This window comes from Vulpes lagopus, chromosome 23 (genome assembly GCF_018345385.1).
Source record: "Vulpes lagopus strain Blue_001 chromosome 23, ASM1834538v1, whole genome shotgun sequence".
Classification (NCBI taxonomy): domain Eukaryota; kingdom Metazoa; phylum Chordata; class Mammalia; order Carnivora; family Canidae; genus Vulpes; species Vulpes lagopus.
In genome coordinates, this window is record NC_054846.1 from 4,801,450 (window position 1) to 4,815,359 (window position 13,910).

The 13,910-nt window shown below is 35.2% G+C and overlaps 1 protein-coding gene across 1 annotated transcript in view; it reads left to right on the forward strand.

The window, feature by feature from the left end:
* The window catches only part of NAF1 (nuclear assembly factor 1 ribonucleoprotein), a 40,328-nt gene extending 31,947 nt beyond the window's left edge, over positions 1-8,381 (forward strand). Inside the window, exons 6-8 of the mRNA XM_041738919.1 lie at positions 659-710; positions 3,558-3,660; positions 7,519-8,381. Coding sequence (XP_041594853.1) covers positions 659-710; positions 3,558-3,660; positions 7,519-7,982 — 619 coding nt within the window. The 3' untranslated portion in view covers positions 7,983-8,381. The remainder of the gene's footprint in view (positions 1-658; positions 711-3,557; positions 3,661-7,518) is intronic.
* The last annotated feature ends 5,529 nt before the right edge of the window (positions 8,382-13,910 follow it).

A 13,910-nucleotide genomic window follows, 5' to 3' on the forward strand; every position in this document is an offset into this window, starting at 1 on the left:
CATAGAGTATAAAACTTCCCACTAAAAGTAGTTAGTGCATGTGATTTTACTGCCCTCCAGACTCTTCAAAATTCTTTCTCATTAGCAAATGAGATAGCTTTTATTCCGCCCTCTCTGCTCGGAGAACTACTGTTGGACTAAGCCCCGGTTACCCATGGAATATTGTTGATATCCCGCAGGCAAGTAGAGGAAGAAGAATTTCATGTTGTTACCTCTACCCTTAAATCTACAAAATCTTAAGGGAATGTCTCACGGTCATCTTGTACCCTTAGCACCTGGAACAGTGGCTGACGTATAATCTGTAGAATAAGCATTTGTTGGAGTGAGCTTTATACAGTCGAAGTCGTAGCACCTGGAGATGCTTATGAACTGCAAAGCCCCTTTCCTCTGCACACCATGGCCTCGGCTTCTCCTCCTGATTTCCCCCGGTGCTGATATTTATGTGTCCACATCTTGTGTTTTTCTTAGGAGCTTCCCACATCTTCTGAAACAAGGTGAAGAACATTATACGTGGTCCTTTATTTTTTGCTCTTATTTCCATGTGTATTACAAAATTAAAGGTTGAGCTCACATCTTCTACTTCATTATTTTCTGTACTATTAAGTTATAAACACAGACTGTTACGTACTTATTTTCTTCTCACTGTTTTCTCTTTTAGGGATAGGGGATCAGATGCGTCATGGAAGAATGATCAAGAACCACCACCGGAAGTAAGTAAAAGTCTCTACACAGTATTTTAGGAAATAAAGCAGGACTTAATTTTTTTTTTTTTTTAAGATTTTATTTATTTATTCATGAGGGACACAGAGAAAGAGGCAGAAACACAGGCAGAGCTCCATGCAGGGAGCCCGATGTGGGACTCGATCCCAGGACAGGACTATGCCCTGAGCCAAAGGCAGACGTTCAACTGCTGAACCACCCAGTAGTCCCTTAATTTTTATTTTTAAGATTATTTAATTATTTATTTATTTTTTGAGAAAGAGCATGTGCCCAGAGGGGAGGGCCAGAGGGAAAGGGAGAAGCAGGCTCCCCGCTGAGCAGGGAGCTGGGTATGGGGCTCCATCCCAGGATCCTGAGATGATGACCTGAGCTGAAGGCAAACACCAAACTGACTGATCCACCCAGGCACCCCAGGATTTAATTTTTTAAATTCATCTTGACCTTAGGGAGGTCCTTAATGCTACCTGGCAGTCATACTGCCATCTGTGAGAGCCTGTATTCTCCCCCTTTCCCAGGTGACTGTTTTATACCCCTCACTAAGAGTTTTTGATTGATCATTTTAGGGGAAAAAAAATATTTTCAGTAATATTTCAGTTTATCATTTTCTTGTTTTTCCTTGTTCCTGTTTTTTTTTTTTTTTTTTTTCTACTGGTAAAGGCAGGCTTGTAATTATTTTTAAAACTTTTATTCTATACTTAGGATATTAACCATATGGGACATGAATACATTTAATGGTGCTTAGAATAAGCTACCTTTCTTTTGGAGGTACAAAATCCTTAGAATGTACCTACCTCTCCTTTTTTTTTTTTTTTTTTTATAACTATAGTCCTAAAAAGAGAATTCTTGATTTTCTTTCTTGATTCCATGTCAGCGTTGGTTTTATGTCCCAAATAGCTTGATACACAGTTTTTCTAGAGATGTGGAATAGTCCAGAATAATCTGTAGGATTATTTAACTTTACATGGAGATGTTTAAGCATATATTCTTTTTTTGTTGTTATTAAAATACAGAAAATGCAGCAATGAGTATATCTTTTGAAAATAGTATGAATTCATACAATTTAAAAGAAAAATATAATTATTATAAGTGAGAGTTTTTAAACATACTCAGGAATTCTGATTCCTGATGAATCAGTTTCTTAGTATTGATTGATGATATTTCTTAGTATTCTAAATCCTTCTTGGGTTCCTAGAGTTAACTTTGTTCATTTTAAATGTTCTTAGGCAGTTCTGAAGATTCATGTTAATTTCTGATTTTGCTGGGGCGTGTCATGAATCATGTGATGGTAACTTAGAGGGTTACTTAGCCAGTTAGTGGTCCTAGTTTAGTATCCACGTTGCCGTGGGATTATGCTTTTCAATTTATATTATGTACAGCTGTGATTTCTATTAAGGCTCTGAATCAGGTTCACTTACCATTGTTCGTTATGTTCAGGTCACCTTACTCCTGAAGTTATATGTTTTTAAAATATTTGAGAAAATTCACCAAAGTCTTACACCATGTATCTTGTGAAATGAAAACATCCCTATTGTTTTAGTACTAAGCTTTGCAGTTGCTAATTATGGTAATGTTAATGGTTTGTAAAAATCCGCGTGATTAGGTTAATTTCAAAATGAAATCCCGGCATGCTTCATGGTGTGTTTTGTTTTTGTATTATTTTTTGTAGTTGACTGAATGCCCCTTATTTCTGTAGTAAGGGAAAACTCTTAAGATTTTAAATTTTAGTTTATTATGATGAAATTTTGTAGTATATAATTATTGCCTGACGTTAATCATTATGTATAAGGCATGTGCCTTTTTCATTTTGGTATTCATTTCTAGTACATGAATATGTAATTTGTAGTTGAATAAATGTGTTTGAGTACAAATTTAAATTAATATGTCTACAAGAAATATGTGAATTTTTTTCTGACTTTAGGAGGTGATAGCCAAATATTGCCAAACCAGTCTCTAAAATGAACCAATGCCAATTAAAATCCTTTAATATCTCCATCCTGCTCTTAGAACGTGCCTGATGACTTTCTTCTCCGATTCATAATCCTGACTTTGCTATATAAGAAGCTTTTGCTTTGCCTTTCAGAACCAATTTCATGCCCCTTTTATACCATGCCTTTGCACATATTCTTGCTCCTTGAAATTTTCCTTTCCTTTATTTTTACTGTTAATTCATCATTCGAGATTTATCTCAAGTTTATTTTCTAAAGATATAGAGATGAAAATAATATCTAAGCCTTTCCCTGCAGTCCAATCTAAATAGCATCCATGGTGATTTTTTTCTTCCCTTACTTTGCTTTATTATTTATAGCTCTTACTATACTTGATGTTATATTATTAAAAGAATTAATACCTATAAAGTGTCTGGCATATAAAGGGTACGTATAAGTTTTTTAATGAATGAAAGATAAAACATTCTATTTTATATTAGATCTGATAATTTATGTTATTTGTTATTTGCATATTCGCAACTATTCCTTTCCCTTACTGATAGCTGATGCTATGATGAATCTTGACCCTTAAGCTTAAAGTCAGTGTTCTGGCTAGGGAAGGTTGTTAAAGATTGGCATTTTAAAGTTACTATCTATCTGGGCACAAAAAGAATTACCTGATACTTTTTAGGGAAAAAAAAAAAAAAAAAGCCGTGAATACTCTGGCCTATATTAATTCAGAGTCCCATATGTAGTTAACTCCGATATTACTAAAAAAATATTATGTATCAAAAAAAGTAATATTCTTTCAAGGTCAGTGTTAAATAATAGGCTTATTCTTCTCACTTCCAAGAATGTACCAATGAATCGGTAAATCCATGTGACATAATTTATATATTTTTCTTCTGCAAGGCCTTAGATTTCAGTGATGATGAAAAGGAAAAAGAAGCCAAGCAGAGGAAAAAATCTCAGATTCAAGGCCGGAAAAAATTCAAGTCTGAATCTAATGAATCAAGTGAGTAAATACAATATATAGTGATTTTTTATCTTCATGTACATTTATATAAGTCGATAACTAATAAAATTGAAGTAGACATCTAGGATCACTTTTTACCTCCTGGCATCCACCTAACATTAGAAGCATTGCACACTGCAAGATGTGGCGGAAGAGAGTATGAGGAATAGCAACGTTTGTTGTTCAAGATAAGGATATAAAAATGGCTTCTGGGGTAAAACTAATAAGCCTTGTTAGTCATTTGTGCATATAGGCACTTTTTTCTTAAGAAACCTCTTTGCTTCATGTTTAGAATTCAATGATACGGTACTTAATACCTAAATAAAAGTATTTTATAACATGCATTTCCTTTTATTATACTTTCCTATTTTTCCTTTTTTAAAACTAAACTTTTTGTAGAGTCACATGCAGTTTTAAGAACTAATTGAGATTTTCTTGCAGGCCCATTACCCAATTTCCAGAAATGGTAACATCTTGTAAAACTGTACATTACAATACACAATCAGGATATTGACATTCAGACAGTCAAGATCCAGAATATTTTCACCACAGAAAAAGATTCCTCATGTTCCCTTTTTATAGTCACTCTCACTTCCCTCCCTCCCACCTCCTTAACTCTTGGCAATTACTAATCTGTTCTCAATTTCTGTAATATATTTTGTCATCTCAAGGATGATTACGTAAATAGAGCCATACAATATGTTGTTACCTTTAGGGATTAGCTTTTGATGCTGAGCATAATTTCCCGGAAATTCATCCAGATTGTTTTATGTTTCAAGTTTGTTTCTTTTCATTTAGGAGTATAGTTTCCCACGGTAAGTTGTTTACCAGTCATGCATTGAAGGACATCTGGGTTGTTAACATTTTTTGATTATAGGAATAAAGTTTTTTATGTATTTGTGTACAGGTTTTTGTGTGAACACTACTTTTCATTTCTCTGGGATAAATGTCTACGAGTAATTGCTGGATTATACAGTAGTTAGATTCCCATCACTTAGTGTATGAGTGACTCAGTTTCTCTGTATTCTCCCCAACATTTGGTTTTGCCACTATTTTTTATTTTAGTCATTCTAATAGGTGTGTAATAAATGATATCTAATTGTAATTTTTTTAAAGTTTTTTTATTTATTCATAAGAGATACAGAGGCAAAGACATGGGCAGAGGGAGAAGCAGGCTCCTGCAGGAAGCCCAATGTCGGACTCGACCCCAGGATCATGACCTGAGCCAAAGGCAGACACTCAAGCACTGAGCCACCCAGGCGTCCCTCTAATTGTGATTTTAACTTGCATTTTCCTAACAACTAAGGATTTTGAACATCTTTCCATGTCCTTATTTGCCATCTGTTTATTTTTCTTCAGTGGTATATTTGTTCATGCCTCTTGCCCATTTTCTAATTGTATTTCTGCTCTTTTTGCTCTTGAGTTATTAGAGTTTGTACGTAATTTGTTACAGCCTGTAGCTTGTATTTTTATCCTCTCAAGAGAGCCATTTGCAGAAAAAAAGTTTTTAAACTCGATGAAGCCCAATTTATTGTTTTCCTTTTGTGGAGTCTGAGAATTTCTTGTCTAGACCTACATTCTAAAATTTTTCTTTTTTTTCCTAAAAATTTTGAGTTGTTTTAGCTATTCTACTTTCTTTGCTTTTCCATATGCATTTTATAGTAATAATCTCTATATTGGCAGAAAGTCTTGCTGAGATTTTTTTTTTTTTTTAATTGCTGGGATTTTAATGGAATTGTGTTAAATGAGAAAAACAGTTACCTCTTTACTGGTTTGGAAAGAATTGATATATTAACTCTTTTGAATCTCCCATTGCATAATAATGGTATACATCGCTACTAATTTAAATCTTTGGGTTTTTTTTTCCAGCAACATCATGTTTAGAATACGAATCCTGTACTTTTTGTTGTTAGTATATACTTAAGTATTTCATTTTCAAATCGTTGTAAATGGTTTTGCATTTTTAATTCCTGTGTCCAAGTGTTTGTTGCCAGAATATAGAAATAAAAATTAATGTTTATTATGTTTAATTTCTATCTTGTGACCTTGCTGAACTCACTAGTTTTTCTACTTAGCCAATAACATCAATTGCAAGTAGAGATGGTATTCTTTTTTGTTGTTGTTCAAACTGTATTGTGGTTTTTTTTGTTTTGTTTTGTTTTTGTCTCCCTTTCTTACTTTTACTAGCTCTAGCCCCTGGTACTATGTTGAATAAATGTTCTTTGTTCTTGATTATAGGAGGAAACATTGTTCTTCATCATTAGGTATAATTTAGGTTTAGGGTTTTTGTAGTTCTTTATCCTGTTAAGGAAATTTCAGTCTATTCCTATTTTGGGGAGCGTTTAAGAAATTATGGCTGAGCATTAAATTTTGACAGTATTTTTTCTTTTTTTTTAATAATTCATTTTTTATTGGTGTTCAGTTTGCCAATATACAGAATAACACCCAGTGCTCATCCCATCAAGTGCCCCCCTCAGTGCCCGTCACCCATTCACCCCCACCCCCCGCCCTCCTCCCCTTCCACCACCCCTAGTTCATTTCCCAGAGTTTCCCAGAGTCTTCATGTCTTCATGTTCTGTCTCCCTTTCTGATATTTACCCATTTTTTTTCTGTACTGATAAGATGACATGATTTTTTTTGTCAGCCTGTTAATGAGGGAGATTACAATGTTTTTAGAAGATTGAACCAGCCTTTGCATCCCTGGAATAAACCAGAAATGGTCATAGGGTACAATTCTTTATATGTATACTGTTGAATTCTCTTTTCTCTGTCTTTCTCTGATGATTTTCTCTGTTCTGAAACCTGTTTTACTGGATATTAATGTAGCTATCCCTTTCTTTTAATGTTTGCATGTTGTATCTTTTGCTGTCCTTTTACTTTCTACCTGACTTTATCCTTGAAATGAGCTTTTTGTCGACATACAGTTGTAGTGTGTTTTTTAATCCACTCTGCCGGTCATTCCCTGTTTTAATGGATATATTTAGACCATTCATATTTAATGTAATTATTGATATGTCAGGGCTTAAGTCTATCTTTTTCTGTTCATTATCTCTTAAGATATGTCAGGGCTTAAGTCTATCTTTTTCTGTTCGTTCTCTGCCTACTTGTGGGTACTGTAACATATTTTAGAATTCCATTTTGATTTGTCTATCGTGTTTTTGAATGTATCTCTTTGTAAATTTTTTCAGTGGTTGTTCTGGGTAGTATATGTATGTTACTTATCAAAATCTACTGATGTCATTGTTTTGCCAGTTTGTGGGCAGTGTAGAAACCTTACGTCTTAGAAACCTTACCTCTTTATGTTTCTTTCTCTAATTTATAGTATAAATTGCTTTAAATAGTTCATATATACAATTAGAATCACTGTTACCTATTATAATATTTGCTTCAACCATCAAACGTAATTTAGAAAAATCAAATGACATTTGATTTACTCAAATTTTTGCTATGTTTCAAATTTATTCTCTTGTTTCTTTAGAGAACTTGTAGTTCTATCAGTGTAGGTCTGTGGGAGATAAATTATTAGTTTTTCTTCATTGTAGAATGTCTTTAGTTTCCGTTTTTTCCTGAGGATATTTTTATTTAGTTTAGAAGTCTAGATTGAGTTTTCTTTCAGCACTTGAAAATGTTGTGCCACTTCTTCTGTCTCTCGTCGTTTTTGATGAGATATCTATGGTCCTTCCTGATCCTTTGGCCTTTTATAGTCATTTAAAATTGGTATTTGAAGCCTTAGGCTCTCTTGGCTACCATAAGGTAATATTGGAAGTTAAAGAAAAGACATTGAAATTTTAGGCAATGTTTTTTGATGTATTAAAACTAATTTTAATTTTGTTCTTATGCTTTTTTCCTCACTCAAAGGTGAAAATTTTTCAGAAGTACATCAGAATTGGAATGTTCATACTTCTGTTACAGAGCATTCAAAAGGATATCGTAACAGAGAATTCACACGAGGATTTTCCCGGGGTAGATATCCTCGACCTTGCCATGGCACACCTCCATCGCCACGGTTTTATAACTCAGAGCATATGGTGTTTCAGGAGCCTTCAGGATTTCTACCTCAGAGACAAGATAATCCTATCATGCCACAGTATCCCTTTCCTCCTCCAGTGTTTGATGTGCACAATTTTTCACTCCCTCCTCCTCTACCACCACTTCCTCCACCTCCACCACCTGCATCTGTAAACCTGGGTTGGGCTGCACCTAACATGGCACCTCATCCATTAATTCCCTTACCATACTCCATACCCCCACCCCCTCCACCACTGCCTCCACCCCCCTCTTCTGGAGATAACAATTCTTCTCATTTTGGATCCTACTACTAGGTGAAAGTATGCTAATTTCTGGAGAAATCTGGACTTTTTATATGGAAGGGATTTTTTTTTTTTTAAAGAAAGTAACTATGGAACTAGATTTTTAACATTGTAAAATACTAAATGATCCTTCAGTTGTAAGTTGATATATATTTGTAACCTTTGTGAAATTGTATCCTTATGAAAATATAACTTTTGTGGAAGAGAGAATCCAACTATGTAATATTTAATTAAAACAATCCATGTTTACCCTATCCCTGCTCAATTAAACAGTGTATATAGGTCTAATAATAGCTGTGGAGTAACTTTTATCATGAGTCAAAATATATTGAACACATTGATGTCTTATCTGAAAACAAGAGGTAGAAGTCCTGTTGAGAGTCTTTAAAATAAACTATTTTTACAAATGTATACTTGAAAAGTGGTTTTGATTATTAGTGAAATTTACCAGTAAATTCAAATATCCTATTTTTAAAAAATATTTATTTTAGGGAAAATAAGAGTGAGTGAGTGAGTGAGGTAGGGGAGGGGTGGGGAGGAAGAGGAAGTCCCACCCACACTCTGCACTGAGTGCACAGCCTGACACAGGGCTTGATCCCATGACCCTCAGGTCACAACCCAAGCTAAAACCAAGAGTCAGACATCTAACTGACTGTGCCACCAAGGTGCCCCCCTCCTTTTTTTTTTTTTTTTTTTAAATGAATGAAGGGTACAGAGAAGAAAAGTCTTCAATATTGGTAGAAATTCTGGCTATAATTAAAGTGATTATATGCAGTGGCTATATGCAGTGATTATGCATAAGCAAGCTTTTCATTATGCAGGTTCTAAAACTTAGTCATTGTTCAGCAGACTTTACTATTTAATTAAAGGGACAAAGGAATTATTCATAATAAAATGTTATTTATTCACAATAAAGGGTATGTAAACCCCATATTAGGACACTATGTCTTCTATATCTATTTTGCAGATTCTCACATGCCTGGCACAGATTAGGTGCTTAATAACTATTTATTGAATGACTCAATTTAGAGCTTTTAATTACCACTAAATGTTATTTGACATCATGAAATGCAAAGAAAATAATGGAATTTTAGAAACAAGAGGCCTTAGACATAGTTTAAATGAGTCCTCATTTAACAAATAATGAGGAACCTAAGGGTTCCAAGTTACATAACTTAATTAAGATTATTCAGTGGGATGACAAGGAATTGAACCTAGTTTTCTTGATTCTCACATCAGCACTTTATGCCAAACTGTTGCTTCCCCATCTTTTATTCCTTGACATTTTTAGAATATAATATTTGTAAGTACATCATTGGGGTAATCTGGAGATCATTCATCACAGCCCCATGGACTCTGGTTGCACCCAGAGGCCCTTCACGTCCCTGTAGGCTGGGGAGACTGCAAGATTCCTGGGGCCCAACTGAGAAGTTTTTGCTTGGGTATACATTGACTTTACCATATGTTTGTACTTTATTCTTTCTTGAAATGAGTTTGTAGCTTCTCTTTAGGAGTTAACCTTCATAGATTATGGCAGTCTTTTTTTCTGGTTGATAGAGTATTCTTAACATTGAGGTTATATCTAGAAGCACTAAAAATTTTTTTCTGTAAGAACAGAAGGATGTTAAAATTCAATTACAGTATATCAATGAGCCACTATAATTACCTTGGCACTTAAGAAGCCTCTGAACCTCAGTACCTCAAGTACTGTTCTCTGACTGTAGGTTTTTATTATCAGAAAAAACAAGACTGAATGATACCATTTGGTATCTGCCTTCAATTAAGTAGCTGCCTTAAACATTTCTATTCAATTTGCTTCCTCCTCATAAGTAATTGAGGGATTTTGAAACTTCAGGGTGCCCAGAAATCACCTACAGTAATCACCTAAGGTTTGGAAAGCTTTCTAAAAATGCACATTCTTGGACTTTATCCCCAGATTCCAATTCAGTAGATCTAAGATGAGACCTAGGAAACTTTTTTTTTGTCTTCTACTTTTCAAATGTTCTTCTTTATTTTTAAAATTTTCTTAAGTTTTTAGTTTCACTTCCAGGATAGGTAACATGTGGTGTTATATTCGTTCCAGGTGTATAATACAGTGGTTCAACAATTCTCTACATGACTCGGTGCTCCTCATGATAAGTGTATACTCTTTAATCCCCATCCCCTGTCTTTAATATTCCCCCACCCATCTCCCCTCTGGTAACGATCAGTTTGTTCTCTGCAGTCAAGAGTCTGTTTCTTGGTCTCTCTTTCCCTTTGTTTTGTTTCTTAAATTCCATATATGAATGGAATCATGATCACTTGTCTCGCTCTAAATTATTTCACTTAGCATCACACTCTCTAGATCTAACCACGTTGTTGCAATTGGTTGCAAAATTAAAGTGATTGCCTAAGCTAATATGTATGATTTATTAAGATGAATGATGAAGAACTTTACTCCCCCCGCCACCCCCCCACCCCCATGCCAGAAAAGATAGTGAAGCTCTTGGTAACTGGATGACTTGTCTACTTAATAGAAATAGGTTTTGAAAGAACTGGGTTGAGACTGTCTAGAGGAGACCTGGAATAGAACGTGTAGTTTCAGGAACTACAGAAGAACATCTCTCAAAAGCTCTATAGTTAAGTTATAAAGTTAAATACTAAAATGGGGATCCCTGGGTGGCGCAGCGGTTTGGCGCCTGCCTTTGGCCCAGGGCCCGATCCTGGAGACCCGGGATCGAATCCCACATCAGGCTCCCGGTGCATGGAGCCTGCTTCTCCCTCCGCCTGTGTCTCTGCCTCTCTCTCTCTCTCTCTCTCTGTGACTATCATAAATAAATAAAAAATTTAAAAAAATAAAAAAATAAAAAAAATAAATACTAAAATGTATCCATCCCTTCCGTGCAGCTAAATGATTACTAGATCTGATTGTCAATACTAATTGGAAGTAGGGGAGATGAATAAGGAATGGCGGGGGGTGGGGGGCTGTGTGCCTAGGTCTCCATTGTTTTGGGTCAATGAGGAATATAGAATGCTTTCCCTTCTTTTTCCCTCTTCCCACCTACATTCTGATTTATTCTTCCCTGCACTCCACTTCCGCTACTGTTTGTGCTACATTTTTTTGTTGCTGGCTTAGAGTTGGTGAACACTAAGTACATTAAAAAATTCATGACATTTGATGAATAAGAAATGAGTAGAACCTAAGTTCTAGTCTACTATAATTTTAAACTAATAAATAGAAGTGCTATTTTAAATCCCCAAGTGCTGAAAATCTTTGTATTTTTGAAGGACAAGATTTCTTAAGATAACAATCATGATTTAGGGAGACACAATCTCAGACATAATGCACTTTTTTTTTTTTTTTTGAAAGAGCACAAGCGGTGTGGGAGGGGCAAAGGGAGAGAAAATCTTTTTTTTTTTTTTTTTTTTCCTAAAATATTTTTAGAGAGAGGGCAGCCCAGGTGGCTCAGCAGTTCAGTGCCACCTTTGGCCCAGGGCCTGATCCTGGAGACCCCGGGATGGAGTCCCATGTCGGGCTCCCTGCGTGGAACCTGCTTCTCCCTCTGCCTGGGTCTCTGCCTCTCTCTGTGTCTCTAATGAGTAAATAAATAAAATCTTTAAAAAATAAAAATAAATAAAATATTTTAGAGAGAAAAGCAAGCATGGTGGGGGTGGGCAGAGGGAGATGGAAAGAAAATCTCAAGCAGACTCCACTGAGTGTGGAGCCCAAGGCAGGGCTGGATCTGGCAACTCTCAGACCATGACCTGAGCCAATACCAAGACTCTGTTGCTTAACCAGCTGAACCACGCAGGCGCCCCTATATAATGCCTCATTTTTATATGTTCTTTTTGGACAGTAATGTTAGTGTTTGCCTTCAAGTGTATAAAATTTACATCTCAAATCTTAACTGGTTTCAGAGCTTTCTACTAGTACGTTATACAGTGTCCCATCACTGAGACTTTGTTGTTGCAGAAAAAGGCAATCCTGCCTCCCCTCTGGGTGACACAAGTCAGGGAGGTCAACCACTGGAAGAGCAATAATTCCTTATTTGTATAGTTCTCACCCATTCCCCGTCTCTTTTGCTAGGGTACCTGAAGTGGCTTGAGAAAATTTTTTGCTTAGGCTGCTACCTTCACATGTTCAGGGTATTCAGAATTTTTGAAAATAGTCATGTACTCCTATAATTAAGTGTTAGGGAAAATAAATCAGTCTATTGTTAAGTAGTAGATCCTTTTAAGAAAAATTTACAAATTTAAATTATTTTTATAGAATGTATGTTCACATTGTATATTCATAAAATCTTTGTTCTGGCGTTGCATATTTGGAACCAATGATAATTTGGTACCAGTATAACTAAAAAGATATTTTTAATAGAATGCGAGCTGGAAAAAAAAAAAGAATTATTTATGAGAATTCATTGCCAGGTAATGTTGCAGCCACACTATTGATGATTTAATACCTTTTATACCATTTATAATTTAATGCATTTAGGGTAAAAAAAAAAAAAAACCTGCACATTTGTATCTTTCTGTGCAGATAAATTGCCAGAATTCCAAAAGCCTTTCTCTACTTCTCACTCTGAGACCTAGTCTGATCCTAGATTTATGTGGCAATTATGTTCCAGAAAACCAAGGAAACAATTACTGTAGTGTGCCTGAAATTAAACTTGAGAAATATCTTCTTAATATCTTCTCTGAGACCGAAGTACTTGTTTTGAGCTGCTTGCAGCAATGAAACTGCATCTCATTTTTGACTGTGTGGGCTTTGTACCTTAGTTGTTATTTTTGGTGTATTAGACATGTACAGTTACTTAGTGCCCTGGAAACAAGGGACAGATTTGTACATCAAACTAAAATAATGAAAATAACCAGTGAAGAAATTCTTCTGCACATTCAATAAAAACATATATACTTACATGTATATATGTACACATACACGTGTGTATACACACACATTTGAGGGCTAGCACAAAAAACCTGATTATTATGCATATTTTAATACCTTTTGTTTCTACTTATAAGGTGGATAAAATGGGAATAAATATTCCATTGGGTTTTTTTGGTACTTGCATTACACCATCCCCAAACAGAACAAACTAACCTTATATGGTAAAAGCTTTTTATTTATATTGAGGACATATGGGCTAAACATTGTTTCCAGTAAGAGATATGACCCAAATAGTAATGAAATATAGCAAATACAAGTGAATGGACTCTATTAGGATAGAATCCCTATTAAAATGTGATAAATAGATGATGGTGGTCTGTGATGTTTGGAGATAAAGATGGACTTCCCAAATGTTCTTCTCAGTATCAGTAGCTACTACACTGCAGAACCTGTTATTGCAGCTTTTTAAACTGTTTATTGTGTGCTCCCATGACATACAGGAGTGCTGGGAAAACAATTGTCTCTCCCCTATCTCATCACTCTTGCAAATGTCTGTTTGTCTAGGCGTCACGCAGTGTTTCATCTTAAGCAGGATTTGAGACTGTCAGGCTCGTTTATGTAAGCTGTGTTAGTAGCTGATTCATTGGAAGCAAATAATTAATTTTCTTTGGTGTTAGTTTGGTTTTTGACCAAGTATAATTGCTAGTATATTTGTTGGCAACAACATAAGCTCAAATGAATTGTTTGGCAAGATTATGAGCAGAAAGATATTTAAGGGCAGAAGAGAAACGAGGCTTTAACTTTATTAACACATTCAAATACAGTTAGTTTGAACCATATGAAATTCCCTACATAGTAGACATTTCAAATGGTTCAATGTCATATATGGACTATAAAATATATAATTTCTCATATTTATTTTTCTTCATAGAACATTTCTCTATGCCTTTACTTTCCAGAACACATTTTGGGAAATACTTGTCATGGATGACAACTGGCAGAAATCGTGATGGTGCACATTTCTCAGAGATATCTCTGGTCTTGCTAAGAAGACAATCTATGAGAAGGTCATG